We start from the raw sequence: 21285 nt of genomic DNA, 5'->3' as shown, positions 1-21285 counted from the left end.
TGCTTTCCGGTGGTTTATAGAGATTTATCAGGCCCCAAAAAAAATCCTTCCCAAAATTTTTAGATAGGGTAGGTAGGGATTTTTTTTTTCAAACTCTGTCGTAATTTCAGAGTGTTTCCTTGCACATGGCAGTCTTTCCTACATTACTGTCATTGCCTGACTTTGTTTTATCATATAAACAATAATTCTGATCGTCCAATTCGCATTTATCCGCCCTTCGTAACTCTCTATTCGCTAACAAATATTTTTTGCTCAGAAACGGGAAAAATAGTTAGGGTCGGCGCATTTTTATAGGTAGGGTCGGGTTACCCGAAACAGACATATTTTTTTTAGGCCTCAGTGAAATAAAGGTTTCGCTCCTAAGTTACGCCTCCTTTAACGTCTATTCCTGGATCCGCCCTTGTAATATTATTCTTCACATTTATTGAGTGTGATGATCGTGCGCAAATTGTTGTCAAGATTGTTTATTGTGAACAGGGCACACCTTTTGCCGTTTTGTATCATTGAGTTAAAAAGTATCTCTGGAGCGAATATTTAATAGAAATTGTTGTATAAGCTTCAGTTATATAAACATCTATTAGACAATGATAACTTTGTTAGCTCGTTTTAATCTTAGTGTCGCCGTCGTTCCTGCGTGCTCACACTTTAAAACAATCCCATTAAACATGATACATATGTTGAAAGGAATAATGAACATATGAATAGTAAGGCCCATAACTTTATGGCTTAAATAATTGTTGAGTTATGCCCCTTTATTTAACTGAAAACAAATACGAGCGTTGGCCTTGGCCTGTGGCACTTTTGTTTCTCATGACTTAGTGGAGTATGTCAATTAAGGATCAGTCCTAAATTTCGAATAAAGAAGACACAATATATTATGGGGTTATTTTCAAAAAGTGAGCCACCGTTCTTCCAATGCTGTCTTTAATGTAAATGATATGTATGGAGTTAAACATTAAAACAATAGTTTATTTCTATGTTTATGTCTATCACACTGTGTGCCGTTGCTTATATCAGGATCGATTAGATAATTCAAAACGTTAATCTTGTGAAGGCGGAAGGTAGTTTATATGGAAGAGGATGTTTATTACATTAATTTTTCAGTTTTCGCGTCGTTTGTATTGGCAACGGACATATTAGTTTCCAATTTATATTTAACAAGTATCGACAGGGTGGTTTAAATTGGCAACTTAAATTTGATAAACTTATTTTTATTAAATTCAATTGTATACTGCAACATTTACGATAACTTAGATATGTAAATTTGTTTGTGATAGAAACATGGCTAGTTGTTCAGCAAGTTTGATAGTCGCTGCCTTTGACATTGGAACTACATTTAGCGGATACGCATACTCAACCAACAACGACCCAAGAAATGTTTGCACCAACCAAACTTGGATTGCCGGGGGCAGATCCCTCGTTTCTCTTAAAACCCCAACATGCGTCCTTCTAGATCCCAATGGAAAGTTTCACTCGTTTGGATACGAAGCTGAGAACCATTATGCTTCTCTGGCCGAAGACGAAAATCATTATGAGTGGTACTACTTCAGACGATTCAAGATGATGCTGCAAGATGACAAGGTATGCTCATTTATTATATGCCTATCAATTTCATTTTTCAGTATTCGACAGCGAAAATACAGCACGCCGTATTAAAAAAATCCGTATTACGCTAAACTGTCGTTTTCCAAACCCGTATTGATCAGCATAGTAGCATATGTTGAGTGCTACCTTTTGCAGACGGATGTTTGTTCAAGTTTTTTACAAAATACAATTACTATTCAGTAACACATTTTTACATGTATCATATTTCGTAAAGAAATGACTTCGAATGTATTCAACTGCTGTTTGTATTTATATTCTTGAAATTCATTAATGCAATTGATTTATGACGTCATTTCCGACATGAAAATTCAAGGGAATGTTGTGTAAAATCTTATTGCAGTTTCGTTGGTTTAAACTAAACGAAGTGCGTTTAAACATGGAAATAATCGAATGAGACATGTATATATAATAAAAGAAATGTTATCATAGTGACAGTTTTCTGATAACCTGTATTTATATTATATCACGTGTTGCTCGGTCTATAAGCATGCATCCATCTTGAGGCATACTCGTTTATACAACGAATTCGACGTGATACAGGACGTCAAAAAAGCGTACCGTGATAATGTACCTTTTGATATGGAACACAGTTTGTGACATTCCGTAAATCTTGTTGCGTGTCTGTCTGGCCTTCAACAATGCAAAAGTGGGTGGGACAGGCCCAAAATTAAAGGTTTGAATAGTTCTTACTGAGTTTCTAGCAATCTTTTTCGGGAGTAGAACAAACATCCTTTGTAACATGTTCGGGGTAGAAGGGAGTTGAGCAAATTTTACGAAAGAATATTTTATCAGATTTTGGATAAAAAGCCTTTGCATTTTTTTCGGATAATTCTATCGACAATATAAATATACTTTTGTGTCAAAATGCTCCAGACTACCAAATATACAATGTCTTGTGGAACCAAATCTAGAATTACTTGTGGATTCTTGATGATAGCTTTTCAAATAAGAAAGACATTCAAGAAAGTAATGCAAAAATAGTGCATTTAATTCATTTTCTGGTAACAAAAATACCTGCAATCACCAGAAAGCCGCAAGGCATTGTTGATCGGGTAGTTTTTTTGCTTTTTGATTGAAAATATGATAAAATCTTCTTTCGTAAAAGTTTCTCAATTCCTTATTACACCTACACATGTTGCAACGGATTAAGTATTATGCTGGCTGAGTATTGAACCTCAAAACTAAATAAAAAAAGACAGGAAAATCAATCGATCGCCAAAATACGTCTAATTACAAACAAAATAATGCCTAAAGGCAGTTGCTCTACTATCTAAACAATGCTAAATTGTAAATAAAAATACCACTCTACGTGAAAAGAATAGATCTTGTATATTTGCATTTCAATGTGATCGATATGACATTCATGTGAAAAAGATTTCATCAAGCATTGCGTAAATTTTCAATGTCAATTTTGAGATCCGGGATCCTGTATAACGAGGTTTAGAGATACTCTGAATTATTATGTAAATCGTTTTTGTAAACACGATAAACTTGCATCTGCAATTTTCCCGGCAATGGTATGCGCTGTAAACGCGCATGGCTTACATTAGATAAGTTCGACTTGGTCCGAAGTAGAGAAAAATATAGACAAAACATTCTAGACCTTATTTTAACGTTAAATCTGCCTGATATTTCTCGAATATATATTACACATTCCCTTTCGTGTGAGATCATTATCTGAGGACGTAAAATGCCAATAATTGGTGTTGAAAATCAAACAAAACTAATGATGAAGTTATGATGAACAGATGATCGGAATATTTATATTTTATACAACGATTTGTTTGCTTAGGCGGTATTGAAGTGTAGTAATTTCGGAAAAAATGGTGTCCTCCATTTTTATATTGTTTCTGTTAAACTATCAGAAAACCGCTGATAGGAGGGCGCCACCTTTTAATTCATTGCATTTTAAAAGTTCAGCACTCCCATTCGATACGCATTCAAGTCTGAAAGATAGACAAATAGACAAACTTAAAAACAAAACAGTTAAATTCGACATAAACATTTTATTAAAACATTTCAGTTCCTTGCATGATGCTGGAGTTTTGATGAAAAAAGTTTGTTACAATAAACAGAACTGTTATTCATGTTTATTAAACTCTAATACTGCTGAGTTCGCTACTTGACCCAACAGTTATTTACATTACAGAACATACAATGATTTACCACTATGCTATGAAATGGTTGTAGGATTTAACCAAGGAAACAATGCTTGAAGAAATCAACGGCAAGGACATGAAAGCTATAAAGATTTTCTCCTATTCAATTAAATTCCTAAAGGACCATCTCATGCGTTTGTTACAAAACCGTCTGCCTGATATTACTGAGGAGGATATTCAATTTGTTTTGACTGTTCCTGCCATTTGGAATGACCGTGCAAAGCAGTTTATGAGAGACGCAGCCAATAAGGTAAAAGGAATGCAGTGGTAATGAGATTGATACATGGGAAGGAAGAAGGCGTTTAATGTAGTACGTTTAAACCGTTTATGATTAACCAAAGTTTAAACTTATTGTAAATGCAGTTCATTTTTCGATTATCATCCGGTTTGTTTCAGTTATTGAAAGACATTTAGATGAAACTTGCTATTGACATTCCCGTCAACCCTAACCCCTGCCACCATTGTTAAGAAATAATCCCATACCATGTTTCACGTCCGACCATTCTGATTGGAATACTTGTGGATTTTTACGATTTGCAACACTGTAGTTATTCTAAATATAATAAATTATGTTTAGAATTGATACATTACGATGATTACTGTTTATATTGAGCATAGTATCTAGTTCATGATCTCGTGTTCTACAAATGCTTTATATACGTGTACATATATTGCAAGGGATGGTGGCCTGAAGGCGAAATAAATTCATTGTCTTTGTGTCGTCTGTAGAAAACATTCGATAATCGGGCGTCAGATTGTCAAATGAACTTTTTATATCGATATGGTAGGACAATATGCATGAAGTATACCATGGTTTAGATTTTAACCAAAATACTCCAGAAAGAGGTCCCCAAAACATGGGTACCATAAATGTAGCATATTTGTTCGGTTCCTGTGGGAGTTGTTGCTCGCTCTTAGTTGCGCCCCGATTGCTACCCGCCAACGTCAATACTTGAACCGTCCCTGGATGGCGCTCGTTATGATGCCTAGATCGTCTAACTTTTTTTTTTAATTTGAAGGCTGGTATCGAAAACAACAAGCTTGTTATCGCGCTTGAGCCTGAGGCAGCTTCGATTTGGTGTCAAGGAATCGAGACGGAAGTTACCCGTGGTTCTAAAGGGGCGAGGGTAAACATTTCAGCTGCTGGAACACAATATATGATTGTCGATATTGGTGGTAAGTTCAACTTGACTTATTTCACATCTAATCCAAAAATGCAAAAGAAAGAAAACATAACGCGACATACCAAATAGTTTTGAGAAAGTAAATGACGTCCAATTTATTGAAAGATAATTTCGGTTTGATTAAAAACTGTTTGTTGACACTGATAATAAATAAGTGGAACAACGCATAAGTCACCCAAAGCAACGGCTTAAAGGTATCTGATGTACTAATAAGCTTGTTATTTTATCGAGCCATTGACTATACTATAGAGAGGTTGTTAAACGCTACTTGTACGTAAGGGCTATGTCATCCCAGTATGTGGTTTCAAAATAGTATAATTGGTATAGGTTTATCATATTCTTTATCTACATATGGATACCTAAATAAGATGTGGTCACCAGGCATCCGAAACGTTTGAGTATCAGATACCTTTAGTGGCATTTTATTATCATGTTGCATATACATATTTTCGTTTCTTTTATAGGTGGAACAGCTGATATAACAGTTCATGAAAAACAGAGAGATAAATCACTTAAGGAAATTAAACAACCAAGCGGTGGTTCATGGGGAGGAACAGAAGTTGACAACACTTTTCTGGAATTTCTGGCATCAGTAGTCTCTGACGAGGTTTTGAGGACATTTCAGAAGCAACAAATGGCAGATTACCTCGATATTTTGAGAGAATTTGAAACAAAGAAACGTTCAATAGGGACCACAATTTCCGGGAAAATTCTGATCAAAATGCCATTAAGTCTGAAGGAGATATTTGAAGAATATGGAAAAGATTTGGCGTCAGTAAAAGAACATTTTGGCAACAAAGTAGATTGGAAAGGAGATAAAATGAGAATTGACGCTGAAGTTATCAAGAATATGTTCTCCACCACGGTGCAAAAACTTGTATACCATGTAAAACGTATTTTGTCAAGCAGAGAATTGAGAAACGTGAAATCCATCGTTTTAGTTGGGGGTTTTGCAGAAAGCCCATTCGTCCAAGAAACATTTAAAGAAACATTTGGAGAAAAGAATAGACTCATAATTCCAGATGACTGTGGGATGGCTGTCTTGAAAGGAGCTGTTGTTTTCGGACACAATCCGAGATCCGTTTCTTCCAGAATTGCTAGATACACATATGGAATTGAACTCATAGTTCCATTCGATAAAAATATTCATCCTGCCAAATACCTTCTTGAACATGATGATGGCGATTTTTGTCTGTTTGGGTTCTGGAAAGCCATTGTTGTTGGTACGAGCATTTCCCCGGGACAAAAAGTTTCTCGCATTGGACGTCCTATTAATGATTATCAAGCACATATGAACTACGGTATTTACAGATCTTCGCAACGAAATCCAGTTCTAGTGAAAGATGCAGACTGCGAAAAAATTGGAGAAATTGACATGGAACTGGATTCGTCGAAGATATCGATCGACAATACATTTGACCAGACGTTTATATTCGGCGACACCGAAATTAAGTTCTGTACAACAAATCCCAACACTGAGGAAGAAGTTCAACTATATTTAGATTATTAGGTGATGAAAATGTTCAGCGTCCTGAAAATTATACTCAGACCTTACCACTGCCTGAATGGTACGCGATGATATTTGGTATAATTCGATTAATTGAACTATTCGCTTGTTTAGGTTTTAAACATTTTCTTGTACGAGGACTGATACTCGCATAAATAACGTTTCTCGTGCTATTGTACGTGCAATTTTAAGCTTGTACAATGTAGACATACTTGAACGACAAGTGAATATAACACTAAAACGTTCCAGCCCATTAACATGTCGTGTTTTCTTTACCTCATCAAGCCGACATTAGACCTGATAATCAATTTACCAGTGGTTACGATAAAGGCTTCCATATACACCTCTCGTAGTGTACAAATGAAAGCAAAACTCTATGTCTGATGAATGTAATTTTCGGTGTTTAGATGTAGTAAATTAGACGAACATTAATTTCCCTTAATCATTTATTCGCCAATAAGTGGCGTATTAATTGCACGAGGTTTTCGTGCACGCAAGCCGCGTATTTCATTCAGACTTGGGACTTGTAGGCGACAACAACCGTATTTATTTCTTACGAACGAAACTGCAAATTTAGGGGCTATAGCGTAAGGTTCATATTTAGAATTGTATATGAATGCTACTCTTGCAGTATCGGTGCTGTATATAGTTATATGATTTCATGTCCATGTCAATGTCCATGGACTGTATTATTTCACTAGAGTTGGATTGAATGTGTATTATGATTTGAAGTATGAAATGAATACTATTATATGTTTGGTATATGTATAATACACGGTTAGTAGGTCGTTGCTACCATTGGCTTATATAAAAATACATTGTGTTATTTTGTTTATTCTAGGGTCAATGTCAGTCCCACTGGAGTTTGAGTATACATGTATAAGGAAATTGATTTTAAAATGTGTCTCCTTTACTTTCAGTTGTTTTCGATTAAGATTGATTATATAAATGAACTCTACAATTTACGTACGAACAGTTTCTCATTTAGCGGTGGCATCACACAATGTAACGACTCAACAGCAGCCTGCAATACTTTAGTAACTTCTTGTAAATATATGCATGTATCTAAATCGCACTCAACTAGTTTTTAACGTATTAGATAAACATTCATGTGTAGCAAATAGAGGGGCACTTCTATCTCATACATATAAGACATATATATAGACATAACTGAACCTCCATATTCAAACATCTACCTTCGTCTTAAGACGCAAATTTTTATATGAAGAGGTGGTTCACCTCTAAATTTGAGAAAAATGCATCAACGATCCACCAGAATAGAGCATACTATTTTGTGTTTGTTAGTGCTTTCGTCAGATCTGATCAACGTAAAATTAACAAACAGAAAATGTGAGAAAAAAAACAACAACACAGATTATCATTGACCCAGAAAGAAATGACAAACACCAAGTAAAAGCTACCTTTTACTTCTGACACTAGTTTAACATGTAAGTCTTGGTGGAAAATAGACTGACTGAAACATTCGTCAGAATCGATCTGCGTAAAATAAATAAACAATAAAATTTGAAAAAAAAAACATTTCATTTTCATAGGCCCATTCAAAAATGAAAACATCAAATCATTTATGAAATGACATACGTTGATACTTTCTTTGGGCTCTTGGGCATTTAAACTGTCAAATTAGCTTTCTTCATTGTCCGGATCATGAATGACTTCCTTTATCAATGTTTATCGATCATAGATCTAAAGCTAGCTTGTTAAAGCAGTTGCATAACTAGTTTTAAGAGTAAAACCAAGGACAAAAATACTACTCGTATGATCAATAACTTTTATACAAAATGGTTCAATACAATTGAAGCGCCTTTCCATAGAGATAGCGTGAGCGACTCTATTTGCACTGTTCAATGTCATTATGTACGTGCACGGTATGCAGTAGGCGTTTTTCGTCATCATAATATATATTGGCGAAGATTTCCGTTCAGTTAATGGCATTGTTTGCCTGTTTAATGAATAAGTTAATGTGTTTTTTTATTAAAAAAACAACAGCAGCAGCAGCAGCAGCAGCCACAACAACAACAACAGCAAAAACAACACAACCGCATCACCGCCACCACCACCATAATCACAACCACCACTACTACTACTTCTACTATTAAGTTATGATTATATTCTTCTCTATCCTTGCTTTTTAAAAACTGTGAACAGCGATAAATCTATCAATAATATTCATTTGGATTTGCTTTTCAATTGCATACATTTTGTAATTAAATCGGTTTGTAAACACACTGAAGGTCGTTTGCCTTATAGTTACAGGTATTGCATGTCCTTTCGTTAACTCGGCCGGGTAGAATTGTTTAAACGCTGTTATTACAAGCATGCGTTTTACTTTTGCAATTACCATTTTCAGAAAACGGTTTTATTCATCCACAAATACTCTTTAAACCAATAATCAATTTGCACCTTTTCAAATGAATCATAGTCGATATATAAATTTGCATGACGATAACACATTGTGCGTATTTGTGATGTAAAGAAATAACAAAACAATTCATTATCCCTTTGGTTTAAACGTTTGTGATTTACGAGTGCTTGTAATGGATGGTAAAGACAGATCATTTCCAGTTTTGTGTATTTATGAATAGAGGATAGCTATCTAGAGCAGGGGCGGATCCAGGATTTTGGGTTAGGGGGGGGGGGGGCGTAACTTTTAATCACTCTAAAGGTTGCACTAGCAGATCCAGAGGCATACCTATAGTTCTAATATCATAACGAGGTTTCTATTAAGACGACTAAGTGGCTTATATAATTTGTATATTTTCGTTAAGCGGGAAAAACGAGGGAAGATACATGTATAATTGTGAACCCATGTTCAGATACTTTTACTATTCAACATATTCTAAGTGCATAGCTATCTATGTGTATCTATTCGCACAATGGATCTATCAGTAGCATGCGCCTAGGATATTTCCTGGCGTAGATGTTCACAATTTCCTCAATATCCAATTTTATGTCCCTATGAATGAAGAGTAGCATGAGAGCGTTGAACCGGCTCTGGCCCATGGTACTCCTGTGCGGGTTCTTGATGAATTTCAATGACGAGTTGGACCGTTCCACTCCTGCTGATGTCACAGAAGTTAAAAGCAACAGTGTAAGCACTTTCGATATGTTGGGATACATATGTTGGCATGTTTCTGTCAATGTTTCGACAATAGTCGACGGCTTGTTTTCCGTGTTCCTCCAGGTCTGTTTCCAGAGCTGGACCTCTTGTGCGAACATGTCTGGCTGTGGCATGTCATCTCTGTAAAAGTCCAGAAGAGCTAGCATCGACTCTTGAGTGGCGCTGGCAATGTTGTTTGGCAGCAGACAGAACGCCAGACATGCCTGCTGTGTCATGGTGTTAAATCTGAGGTTTAGTTGCTGTGACATTGAGTCCACAAAAGGAAGGAACACAGCCCGTTCAGAGTACTGTTCTACGTTGTCTGCTGGCACGTTACTTCTCTGTGTCTGACGTCCACATCGTCTAGGCATTTGGAGGCTGTCTAACCCAGCTTTTTGTGCCATTGTTGATGCTTTTGTGTACACATCTTTGTAATCAGTGTTCCTTGCTTCAGACACAGAGGTTTTAACATGCGTAACCATTTCATATGCCTGAATAATGTCCAGAGATGTGCCCTGTAGTTTGCTGCTGATGCCGATTACATATCCAAACGTGTGTAAGACGGTCTGAAAGCACACAATGAATGTCGAATCGGTAATCTTCTTCAGCAGACCGTAAGCGTCAGTGACCGCTTTTGTATCCCAGCCAGATTCCAGCTGCCCAATCGCCTCCAAACATTCCACTATTGGCTCATACATGCTGCTGAAATCACGCAATGTCGTTTGCTTTTCTACCCACCTGGTCTCGCAGAAAACATGAAACTTGGATTTCGATATTTGCTCTGATTTCGGTCGAGTCGAGTTAGCCTCTGTAACAGCTTCTTCTAAACGCCTGCTGCGTTTCGGCGAATACTTGAAAAACAGTCCTAGTTGGGTGAGCGTGTCCAACATGACGTGAATTTCCTTTATATTGCAACATTTACATAATGCAAGATTGAGATCATGGCTGGAACAATAATGATATTGTGCTTTGGGCGACAGTGATTGGAATCGAGCTGCACAACCGGCTTGCTTTCCGGACATGTTTCCAGCCCCATCCATCGTCTGCGACCTACACAATTGGACATCGAGCCCGGCGTCCGTTAATGCGTTAATGCTTTGACAATGCTTTCACAGATTGCCTCACCAGTTGTTTTTTCCAATTCAACAAATTCTAACAAACGCTCAACTGGTTTATTGTCAACGGTGTATCTAAGCACAATGCCTAATTGCTCCCAATTAGAATTGTCGGTGACTTCATCGCATTGGAATCCGAAGTACGGCCCAATATTTTGCTGGTTAATTTCGCTTACTATGCACTTCTGTATGTAGTATTTAATGCAATCAAGAATGTCGTTTTGTGAAACTTTTGAAGTGTATGAAGTATTCTTAGCACAATTCTCCAAATGGTCTTTCAATGTTAAATCACCTGATTCGCAACGGAATTGTAGTAAAGCTTTAAAGTTGCCCTTAATTAAGCTAGTGGTAGTGTCATCATCACGATGACCCCGTAGAGAAATACCCTGACGGCCACAAAACACGATGCTTTTCACGATGGATTTCAAAATTTCCCTGTTTTTGCTTATTCTCTCCGAGTTAGAACTCTCAATATTTGCGTCTATCCTTTTCGATGGACAAGAGAATGTAGTGACAAATGCATTCAGTTTTGCCATAGAGTTGATGTGGTATTCGTTACAGGTATGTGTCTTCAGATCAGAGACGGCGTCTTTCCAATTCCTATACGGGTCTTTGACAAGAAGTTTTGGACGTCGATGCTCTGTATCTGGAAAAAGCACGCATGCTAGGCAGAACAACCCGTCTGTACTTTCAGAATAAGATATGAACTCAAACTTTTCAAACCATTCTCTACAGCAATATCGTTTCATCTGTCCATCCTTCCGACGTTTATCCTTGTAAATTTTAGAGGGAAACGTGAAGTTCGCATTCGGTCGTCTGTTTGGAATGAAATAATTTTTAACAGCATCCGGCACCTGGCGGCTCGTGAAGTGTGCGATGTCCTTTCGTGTCGATTCATCGTCGTGATAGCCGCTGCGCTTTAATATCAATTAAAACGGTGTTTGGTAATACAGTAACATGCAAAATTCGAATACAATAATTTCTTCAAAACCGCTGCAAAAATGCGTTTTGAATATGTTTTTTTTTTCTTTTCCGAGGAGCTGGTTTTGACAAAACTAAAGACGTCGACGTTATAACGGATAATTTATTACGCAATGCCATTCCAACACCGACCATTTCGCCATTGCAGCCAGAATAGACCCAAAATAAATCAGCACATTTCCTTGCAGTCTGATCAGAACATTTTCTTCCGTTTCGTTACCGTTATAATTGCTTAAGCTCCATAAGCAAGTATTACAGGGTAATGTGATACTTTAAAGACGTAAAAGTATGTACATTATTATTATCATTACCTGATTATCTTGGCTTTCTACATCGAAGGACCCCGATTCTTGCTGTTGCATCGACTCCGACTCTGTAGCATGTGAGGACGCTGGAGCATGTGGAGCAGCGTGCGTCGTATCCTGTTGCCGAGCGGACGTCGGTTCCTGTGTAACAGCCGATGTCGACGCAGGGTCTGATCGAGAAACGAACTCCGGGCCCTGTGGAATGGATACAGCGGGGTCAGGATGAAGGACCTCTGTATCTGACATAGGTGGTCCACAAGTCTGATTAGCGCGAGTGTCCTCTTGTCTGAAACAGATTTTCATTTTTGTTCAAATACCTTGCATTTAACAGCACAATTAGCGAACACATTGCATGCTGTAGTGAAAAGAATAGACTTAAATGTTAAGAATACTCCCAATTTCCAAACCATACGCCGGTTGTACGTTTAACTAGATTTTCTATAATGATTATAGAAGACTGCGTCCAAATTAATGCCTGTCATGTTTTAAATCAAAGTTTTAATGGTTGATCCAATTAAATTGCCTAAAGAAACATTTGTCTATATGCTTACCTTTCTGTGATGGAAATTGCTGATATTTCAAATGGAACATTGATGTCTGCAGGGATGGAACCAGCAAGTTCATCTACGTACTTAGACACTTCACTTATCGTAGGCAGCTTCAGCACCACTGCTTTTCCATCCGGAGAGCATAAACCATTATCGTCCCTACTGTGGGAGTCGAACGCGATGAATCCATGAGCAGTTCTTTTAAGCGCTATAGATGCGCCTGGAGATGCGCCTCGTGCATTGCCTATTGTAAGAATCATTGTAGAAGCTTCTTCAACTGATCCAAACATTGCAGATTTGACAGAAAATGTCAGAGCTTCAGCGTCGTCAGATATTTGTGATACAAGTCCACTTCTTGGGTCATGACATGTAAGGTTGTATGACTTGTTACCAATGCAGATACTTGAGGGGACTTCGTGTATAGTCATACCATTTCGGTCGGATCCAATGACATTGTAAAGTTCCGTTCCTTGGAGGAGCAAGGTGTCGACATCTGATGGATATTTGGGAATATCAGTTGTACATAGAAACGACAGTGCTGTACACACACACTGACTGCCACCGCTGTCAACATCGGCTTGGTGTATACTGCCTTTGCACACCAGTCTGCAATTAAATATTTTACAAGTAGAAAACTAATCCTTAAACTGTTCAAAAACGTTTTATTTTTAAATATACTTAATTATAAACATAGCATATAACAAGAACCTTCTTAACATGGAAAAAATGACGGTGAAAAATCAAAAAATATTTTTGGCGAAGCCAGGGATTGAACCACGGGCATTGAGATCTGCAGGTCAACGCCTTCACCGCTGGACCACCAAATCCGCACAACAGTTTAGAGTTGTCATTACATACTTCAACCAACAGTGTGAACTTCAGTATTTATCTCTCTGATTCGAGGCAAATATCCACGGCGCTTGAAGAAATCCGTGATATTTAAACGACAAACATATGCTCCAATTGCATCATATCTACATGCATGGTGGAACAGTGAACAAGTCATATTTGCCTAGATCAACCAATTTAAAATTGCTTACCTTCTTTCTTTTTCTTTGTTGCTAAAGAAACTGTGCAAACTCTTCTGTTTCTTGGGGCGTTTGGGACTTGACGGCGCAGCCATATTTGTTGTCGTATAAATGTACCCAAAGGAAATTAATTGACTGATGTGTTTGTTTGTATGGGTTTTACGGCGCATCAACATGATCATGTTATATAGTGCCGAATAATTACAGTAAGGGAAGGCGAGAACGTTTAAATTGCGTGCACTCTGTGTTGTGTACGAGTACATCTCAAAAGGCAATGTTGTATAAAGACACGCGAGCGAAGCGAGCGAAGAAAAAATAGGAAAATATAGTATATTTTATTGTTTCCATACCAAAGAACATGTAAGCTCCGGGAATTTTAGGGGGGGGGGGCGTGCGCCGGGTGCGCCCCCCCCCCCCCCCCTGGATCCGCTAGTGATCTAGAGTATACCGAAAGTGGACACGATGTTGTCAATGGAAGACATTGAAGAAACAGAGATAGACGATACTCAGCAGGCTTCAACGAGCATGGTTGGCTTTTTTTATTACTTTCTTTGTAGGAGTATGTGTTTGATCGCAACACTGCTTTTAACAACTGTTGGTATTTTCAAAATAGTGCTTTCTGCTAAAAAGTGAACGTGAATGAAAATATAACGTTACACTTAAGCTCTACTATTTAGGTTTTTATTTTTGCTCTGATGTGTCAAGGCATGCATTCCAACATTGAGGCTGGAACCTCAACCCCACTTTTCGGAACGTGGTACTCCGGGCCCTTTGAGAGCAGTAGTCGGGACAACAGAGGGTTGCTCGCGATACAAAGAAACCCATTAATTGGCATTATGTGTCTCTTCCATGAAGTTTCAATTGCATTATTGAGCATACTGTAAAAGATTATGGTGTTGGCAGAGGTTGAACTATATAAATATGAAACATATGATTTAAGCATAATTATGATGCAAGGTTCTTTTAAAAAAAACGAATACAAAAACAGAGAGAGCAAAAACGCGCGACAGAGTGTTTTAAACTCATATAGTCCATTTCTGATAATTTTGTCTGATCATGACTGTCGTTTTAAATGCATTGATTGTCAGTAACGAGCATATCAACACATAACTCAATCATTTAGGCTCCTAATGGTATTTGCTCTTACAGCCACTAAATATTGATTACAGGTGTCAATAAATGACATACCTTATTTACTTATTTCTTTTATATTCTACATAAATACAAGGCTGAGCAAACAAAACACAGCCCACGAATACGCTCTCCTAGGATACATCCTAAACCAGAAGCAACGAATGGTCCTTCCAATCGTCGATTTTCACCGCAAAAGCAATCTTCGAGTTTAAAACCTGTGGATTCATCTCCCCCAAAGCAAACCTCGAGTTTTCAACGCTCGGATCCTCCTCCAAAGAGTTCTGATAATTCGAAAAGTCGTGATTCTCCGTCAAAGGTATCCGAGAGTTCAAAAGTTGGCCGTTCTTCACCAAATATTTTAAATGGCGATGATTCGGATTCGCACATGGGCACAAATGGAGACCAGCATGAAATCAGTAATCAGGACCTGTTATTTGAGGTTGAACATTATTACCATGGCAAGATTGTGTATCGTTGTATGTGCTTATTTTATGTACGTATTCAAATTCACTTAATCTAAGCCCTATGAGCTACATTTTTGCTGTACTCAAATACAATGTAACACTTTTGAAAAACATTCAATTATTTGAATGTTAGAAATGAGACTTGACGTTTCATATAATGATAACAATGGAAACTAAAGATTATAATAATTGATTTGTTTATTGCATATGCAGAATGATTTTAACTCGGTACCCATAGACTTTATCGGCTGTGCTACAAAGGGACATATTGGGTTTCGTAAACCAATATTACGGCGGATTTATTCAAATGTTTTTGACCATAATTTAATACGAACAAAGCTATCGTTTATACAGACATTTTTTAGTAATCAGTTAGTTGCGTATCAAAAAGTTTTCAAAGCTTCAATTTCACCTGTTATTTTGTAATGTTATTAACAAATTAACTTGCCAAACCCGAGAATGTCCTACTTGTAATTATATTTCAACAAGCTTACATGTACAAGCTTTCAGTGATATTTCGCAAACGGCGTTTAACCTAAACTATTCGTACATCCGCACATACACGCCCTCAGCTTCTCTATAGACTCCTTACTACCCGACATTTCTTCTTGCAATGAAGCTAATAAATCTTTATAACCTTAGCAAAGCCTCGGAGCAGAATACCAAAAGGACACAATTTAATCATCTGTGTCGTCAACAAGTAACCTTCTGTATTATGCTTTTAAATAAGTTTCATTGCTCAGTGATTGTTTTAATTGAATTGCAATTTTAGTGCGCAAAGAAAGGTGATGTTGCAGGGATTAGGAACGTATTGAAGTCCAATAACGAAGTCGATGCGGAAACTGAGGAAGTATCGGATGCCGATAAAGTTAGCGTGGACGTCTACGACCAAGACGGTTTGACGGCTCTACATTATGCAGCAAGGGCACATCACCATGCAGCCGTCCAAGTCTTGTTGGAAAACAAAGCAGGTACGAACTTATACTAGGTTACAGATGGTATTTCTGCCAACGTTTTCTTTATATGAAATGTTTTAAAGCTGATCCTTAGTCGTCATATTGATGCGCGATTTACATTACTAGTAAATATTGTGTTTAGAAATCTTATACTGAAAATATGTAACATGACTTCTGACATGAATGTATTAAAATTACAGACGTCAGGAAGAATTCGGAAAGCCATTTGACTCCACTAATGTATGCTTGCAGGAACGAACCTACGTCAAAAAGTCTTAGTGTAAGTTTTATCTACGATTTATTACGAGATAAAATTACAATCAAGTTAAACCAGTTAAAATATGCAGAAAGATTGTTTGATGTGTCAAAATGTGAACTTTTGAATACTGGCATACGTAGTTTTAATATGATTTGATACTTGTAAGTTTTAAATACTTCGCTGATTTACATACATCTTCAATTTCCTAACCTTGGTGGAATACAGGAACATGTCGATTTTTATTGTAAATGCTATAAAATGTCGCAGATGCACACTTAAACCACACAACTTGGGCCTTCACCTGGATTACATTAACATGTCGACCTGAACGGTGAATGGTTATTACTGAAATCCGAACCCCCGTGCTTCCTTACCGTAGACTTTAATTTCCCCTTTAAGTATTAATTAACTCCAATAAAATATATGTTCGTTGCAAACATACACAGTCGTGTATAACATACATTTGAACAAAACGATAATTAAATGCATTTTATTGAATTTAATCAGATTACACATTTCGTGTACGACTGTTGCACGACAAATAATCGGCTTTAAATTACTTTCGAAAACTTAACATATGGTTTATCATGAAAAAATATGTTGTATACAAATACATTAATAAACTAGAACAATTTTATAAAAGCATTAAAACACTTCAAAGGAAAAGTGTACGGTACGGTGATACGGTGGCCCGGTTTTTTCGATTAGCCACGATGAATAACATGTCGGATCATAACCATGGATACAGAAAGATTAAGACATACTTTGTGATTTATGCAATTGAAACATATCCTAAGATTTGAATGGAGAAACTCATTCGATAACAACTTAATTAATATAATATTAAGTGAAACTGAGCTAATTTTCATTAACTTTCAAGTCGTCTGAAGGATTTTGAAATAACATTTGACATACTATACATATGTTGACGAATGTATCGCCATTTTGTTTCAGATGCAAGTGTTATTTATTTACATTGTATTAAGGAACATCATAATAGCATTTGTTTATAAAGTATATATGTGTTTAGCTCCCCTTGTGCTAATTTAAGGGTTATAAGAATCAAAACACTTGCATTTGTATCGTTATGTAAAAATCCATACAAACAAAAATAATGTATGTTTTGATTTTACTGTTTCAATTTCAAGGATCAAGTTTCTACCGTAGAAAAGCTGCTGGATCGCGGGGCAAGCCAAACTGATAAGGATCGAGATGGTTTTAACGCCCTTCACCACTGTGCCCTCTGTGGACCATTGGAGATATGCCAACTTCTGATTGAAAAGGCCAATGGAGCTGACATAATAAATGTAGTTTTTTTTCAAATCATGGAACTATTTAGGCGTTAAATATTCGTATCAACTGAAATTAAACACTAAAACAAATATTAATGATGCTTATAAATGTTTGTCATTTGTAATGGACGTTCATGTTTATGTCTTCATTCAGGCGACAACCAAGCAGGGATGGACTCCGCTTCATATTGCTGTAATGCAATGGGACATTGACAAACCAGGCAAAAACAGAAGAAATATGGTTGAATATTTTATTCGTAACAAAAATAAATTGGATGATGAAGATGAAAATAAGCGCACACCTCTTCACATTGCTGCGATTAAGGGCAACGTCGACGTAGCGAAACTGTTGTTGAACTCTCAGGTTCGATAGAACTGTTCATATTATAATACACTTGAAATTGAAATATGATTATGCCATCTGCTTGAAGAGAGAAAAACAACAACAATACGATTGCTGAGTAAAAGGAATTCGTTAAGATTGCTTAGTACAAATGTTACATAGTTTTATCTATCCCTCTGATTTTTTTTTATTAGCTACGTAAGATTCATAATAAACTTGCTGGTATTCCTCTCTTTTATATTTTGTAAGAACACCGATACATTCCAAACTGATCTTGTACGCTTCACAGGTTAAAGCGGGTTAATTCTAATATATAATAATATTACATAATGTTTTAAAAGTTCTACAGAAAACAGAAGAGCCCACAATGTGATGTCAGCCCAAATGATGCCTTCTATTTTCTGTACAAAATGATTATATATACTTCCAAGTAATAATAAATGTTACGATTTTTATATTCTATAATATAATTCTATTTTAATATTGATTAATGATACTCGTGTCTTTTTGTAGAAAATTGACGTAGATTGTAAAGACGAAGATGGAAACACGCCGCTGATGCTAGCATCAAAATATGGAAATAAAGAACTAATAGATCTTCTGATCGGCGAAAATAGTAAACATCTATTTATAATTGTTCAAAATCAAAACAAAATATGTTTAAGCGTCATCATTAAAATTTTGCCTATTGTTAATGGTTATTTACGCACAATCTGGGTTTTTGAGTACGTCCTGGCCCTGCTATTTAATTTCATCAAGGGAAATTGACCGATATGTAAACCCATCTAAACAAATTATTATGATCGCATGTACAAACGAAATGTTGTTAATAATTTAGATAGGATAGTAAGGTTCAATTAAACGCCGAACGTACTTTTCTTTAGCCATAAACGTTTTCTTTCTTGCAGAGTGCAAAATAGTTCATCAGAATAAAGATGGAATGACCGCACTTCACTATGCTGCTTTGTATGGGAAAAAAGATGCTGTTGCAAAGCTTCTTCAGCGTGGCCCAAAAGAATTGGTTAACAAAGTTACAAGTAACAAGAAAACAGCATTTCATTTAGCATGTGAAAACAACAACTTAGATTGCGCAGAAGAGCTTCGGGCTGGTTATGTTAATGTTAATATTATAACTGTTAATACAAGAACATATTGTATAAATCAATGTTGCAAGTACTCTAAAAACATGCACGGTTTGCCCGACATAATAGGTTAATGGTTAGCATTTTATTCAAAGCAACTTATTTATTATCTTGACGGAAATAGGAGCTTGACTCCTCCTTGTCCCTTTCTGGAGGTGGTCTGTGCAAGCTTCTGGATTATGAATGTGCTATTATTGAAGAAATATATACACTTTATTGGCCAATTAAATAGGTAAATGGCAACCGGCATCATGTTAATTCTTGAGAACGTCATAACTATTTTTATTTAATTTAGAGTTAAAATTTAAAATATTTAGCGTTTCAATTCAGCGAAATGTTCAGTTTACGTAAACGGTGGTTTCTTAACTGTAGTAATCGTTAACTATTGGCACTACATTTGTGGACATTCTCGCGTTTGAGCAAATCAATTTTGATACGTTATCTTTTGAAAACCCTAAACTCATTTAAAGTCCGTTTCACTGACTAATCCAATGTAGTGTTCAAAACATTTTCAGATGTTGTTGGTGTATTGCTGTGCTATTTTTAGTTCCTGTTTAATATGTTATGAAAAACTACTGAAACAATTCCAATAGTCGAAAGTTAAAACATTAACATCGTTCAATTGTAATGGGTCGACGACAATGACAAAGAACACAAAAACAAACAATCACAAACCAGAAACATGGAACAACCACCCAGACTCCTTAAGCAATACATTGCATATGTATATATAATATATAAAACAAGGGATGTTTACTAAGGATTGTCAGGTACCGCCATGGAACAGTCGATAAAAAGTAAATTTACTGGGGGTTTAATCTAGTTTGTGTGCACAACCTCACTCTTGTCCCATCAATCCCGAATACATTATACAACGTAAATGATAAATCTTACCAAAGTATGCCTCAACTCGAGGAATCTTAAGAATGCAACAAATAATAATAAAACTAATAGGTAAACCCTTAGCACTTAAATGATAAGAGAGCCTAACTGTATCTGCAGATGAAGGAATATAACGCACAGTACATAATTTGTTCAAAGATACGATGCAGTTATTCTCTGAAATTATAAAAATCCCACACAGTCTATCTTTTTGCCCCTTCTAGAAAGTGTGCACAGGATACACCAGATGCAAACGGATTTACTCCATTTATGCACGCAGTCGCTAAAGGTTTCGAGAAAATTGTACAGGACCTGATGGATTTTGGTGACATTGATCCCTGTGTAAAGCTTAGAGACGGAAGGAATGTATTACACATTGTTGCCGAAAGAAACAGATTAACCGTTTTAAAGGTAAAGTAAATTTACATATATTATCGAGGATTTTTAAGATGAATACACCTGGGGTTCTAGGGTTTTGTAACAGAAAACTCACATAAAGCCAAGTAGTTTGGTTTCTGAACCACATATTTCAAAGTGTCCTCATTCGTTAATATATGTGACGTATTTCCTGTGTTTTAATCCTTAAGCTTTGGTAATATATATATCTTAAAATTTTACCTAGCGCATAACGAGAATTGATTGACTACGACTCATTGACTAATTTAATGAAAACTCTTAAGTAATCTTTCTTTGTTTTGATTCCAGATTTTATTAGACAAAACATCCAATGATATCTTGCAAAGGCTAAAAACTGGCCAAATGTCTTCTATAAACAATATTCAGAAGTTACTGAACGCACCGGATAACGAAAAAAACAAAACGACTCCCCTGCATACAGCCAGTCGATTTGGACACGTGAAAGTTTTTGAAGTAAGAATAAAATACTTTAGTTTAGTTATTTAAAACTTTATGTTTGGAACGTAAAAGAATTACAACTCAATCCTTTTTTGCTCAAAGCATATGTTGGTCCTTAATATCGTACGTACATTTTTGGCAGATACTCCTTAAATATGGTGCGAACCCTTTTCTCTTAGACTCCGAAGTGAAAACTCCACTGCATATCGCAAGTGAAAAAGGATTTACAAGGCAAGTCTATTTTTATCTATAATCTTTATTTACATTTGTATTGAATTCATAAAGATCCCTTGTTGAGTTGGTGTTAATTCACTTAGTCCAATATTTCCATAGTTATGTTAGGCAGTAGCTCAAAATTCTCTGAGAAATTTGTACGTAAAAAAAAATCCAGGCATATATTAATGAGTA

At 36.4% G+C, this 21285-nt stretch overlaps 3 protein-coding genes across 7 annotated transcripts; 2 read left to right on the top strand and 1 right to left on the bottom strand.

Annotated features, from left to right (window-relative positions):
• The first annotated feature begins 1030 nt into the window (after positions 1–1030).
• LOC128237173 (heat shock 70 kDa protein 12B-like) lies at positions 1031–15996 on the top strand. 5 transcript variants are annotated; one of them, XR_008261515.1, is made up of 5 exons: positions 1031–1581; positions 3796–4014; positions 4784–4940; positions 5413–6516; positions 15921–15952. XR_008261515.1 is itself a non-coding variant. In XM_052952464.1 (5 exons), exons 1-4 carry the CDS (start codon positions 1282–1284, stop codon positions 6456–6458), a joined length of 1722 nt encoding a protein of 573 aa, XP_052808424.1. In that variant the 5' UTR covers positions 1031–1281; the 3' UTR covers positions 15921–15996. The 5 variants fall into 5 exon arrangements, 4 of the variants coding, with proteins under 4 accessions (XP_052808424.1, XP_052808423.1, XP_052808425.1 ...); XM_052952464.1 differs by having other exon boundaries at positions 5413–6458; positions 15921–15996; XM_052952463.1 differs by lacking the exon at positions 15921–15952 and having other exon boundaries at positions 5413–8341.
• On the bottom strand, positions 9339–10478 carry LOC128237873 (52 kDa repressor of the inhibitor of the protein kinase-like). The gene has a single exon (XM_052953453.1). The coding sequence runs from the start codon at positions 10461–10463 to the stop codon at positions 9339–9341; it is 1125 nt and encodes a 374-aa protein (XP_052809413.1). The 5' UTR covers positions 10464–10478.
• LOC128237872 (ankyrin-3-like) lies at positions 14013–21108 on the top strand. Its single transcript, XM_052953452.1, has 11 exons — positions 14013–14078; positions 14779–15123; positions 15921–16119; positions 16305–16384; positions 17512–17670; positions 17810–18019; positions 18512–18614; positions 18907–19035; positions 20247–20433; positions 20728–20892; positions 21020–21108. Exons 1-9 carry the CDS (start codon positions 14013–14015, stop codon positions 20336–20338), a joined length of 1383 nt encoding a protein of 460 aa, XP_052809412.1. The 3' UTR covers positions 20339–20433; positions 20728–20892; positions 21020–21108.
• The last annotated feature ends 177 nt before the right edge of the window (positions 21109–21285 follow it).

Source organism: Mya arenaria, chromosome 6, assembly GCF_026914265.1.
Source record: "Mya arenaria isolate MELC-2E11 chromosome 6, ASM2691426v1".
Lineage (NCBI taxonomy): Eukaryota > Metazoa > Mollusca > Bivalvia > Myida > Myidae > Mya > Mya arenaria.
Note: the sequence above shows the minus strand (reverse complement) of the source record. Positions and strands in the feature narration are given on the sequence as shown.

Excerpts from the sequence above, each read along its gene's own strand:
- LOC128237173 (XM_052952464.1), top strand. The coding sequence starts at position 1,282 with ATGGCTAGTTGTTCAGCAAGTTTGATAGTCGCTGCCTTTGACATTGGA. Across the intron at positions 1,582-3,795 it reads TGATGCTGCAAGATGACAAG|GATTTAACCAAGGAAACAAT; the intron begins GTATGCTCATTT and ends AAATGGTTGTAG. Across the intron at positions 4,015-4,783 it reads TGAGAGACGCAGCCAATAAG|GCTGGTATCGAAAACAACAA; the intron begins GTAAAAGGAATG and ends TTTAATTTGAAG.
- LOC128237873 (XM_052953453.1), bottom strand. The coding sequence starts at position 10,463 with ATGTTGGACACGCTCACCCAACTAGGACTGTTTTTCAAGTATTCGCCG.
- LOC128237872 (XM_052953452.1), top strand. The coding sequence starts at position 14,013 with ATGTTGTCAATGGAAGACATTGAAGAAACAGAGATAGACGATACTCAG. Across the intron at positions 15,124-15,920 it reads ATCAGGACCTGTTATTTGAG|TGCGCAAAGAAAGGTGATGT; the intron begins GTTGAACATTAT and ends TTGCAATTTTAG. Across the intron at positions 19,036-20,246 it reads ATTGGTTAACAAAGTTACAA|AAAGTGTGCACAGGATACAC; the intron begins GTAACAAGAAAA and ends TGCCCCTTCTAG.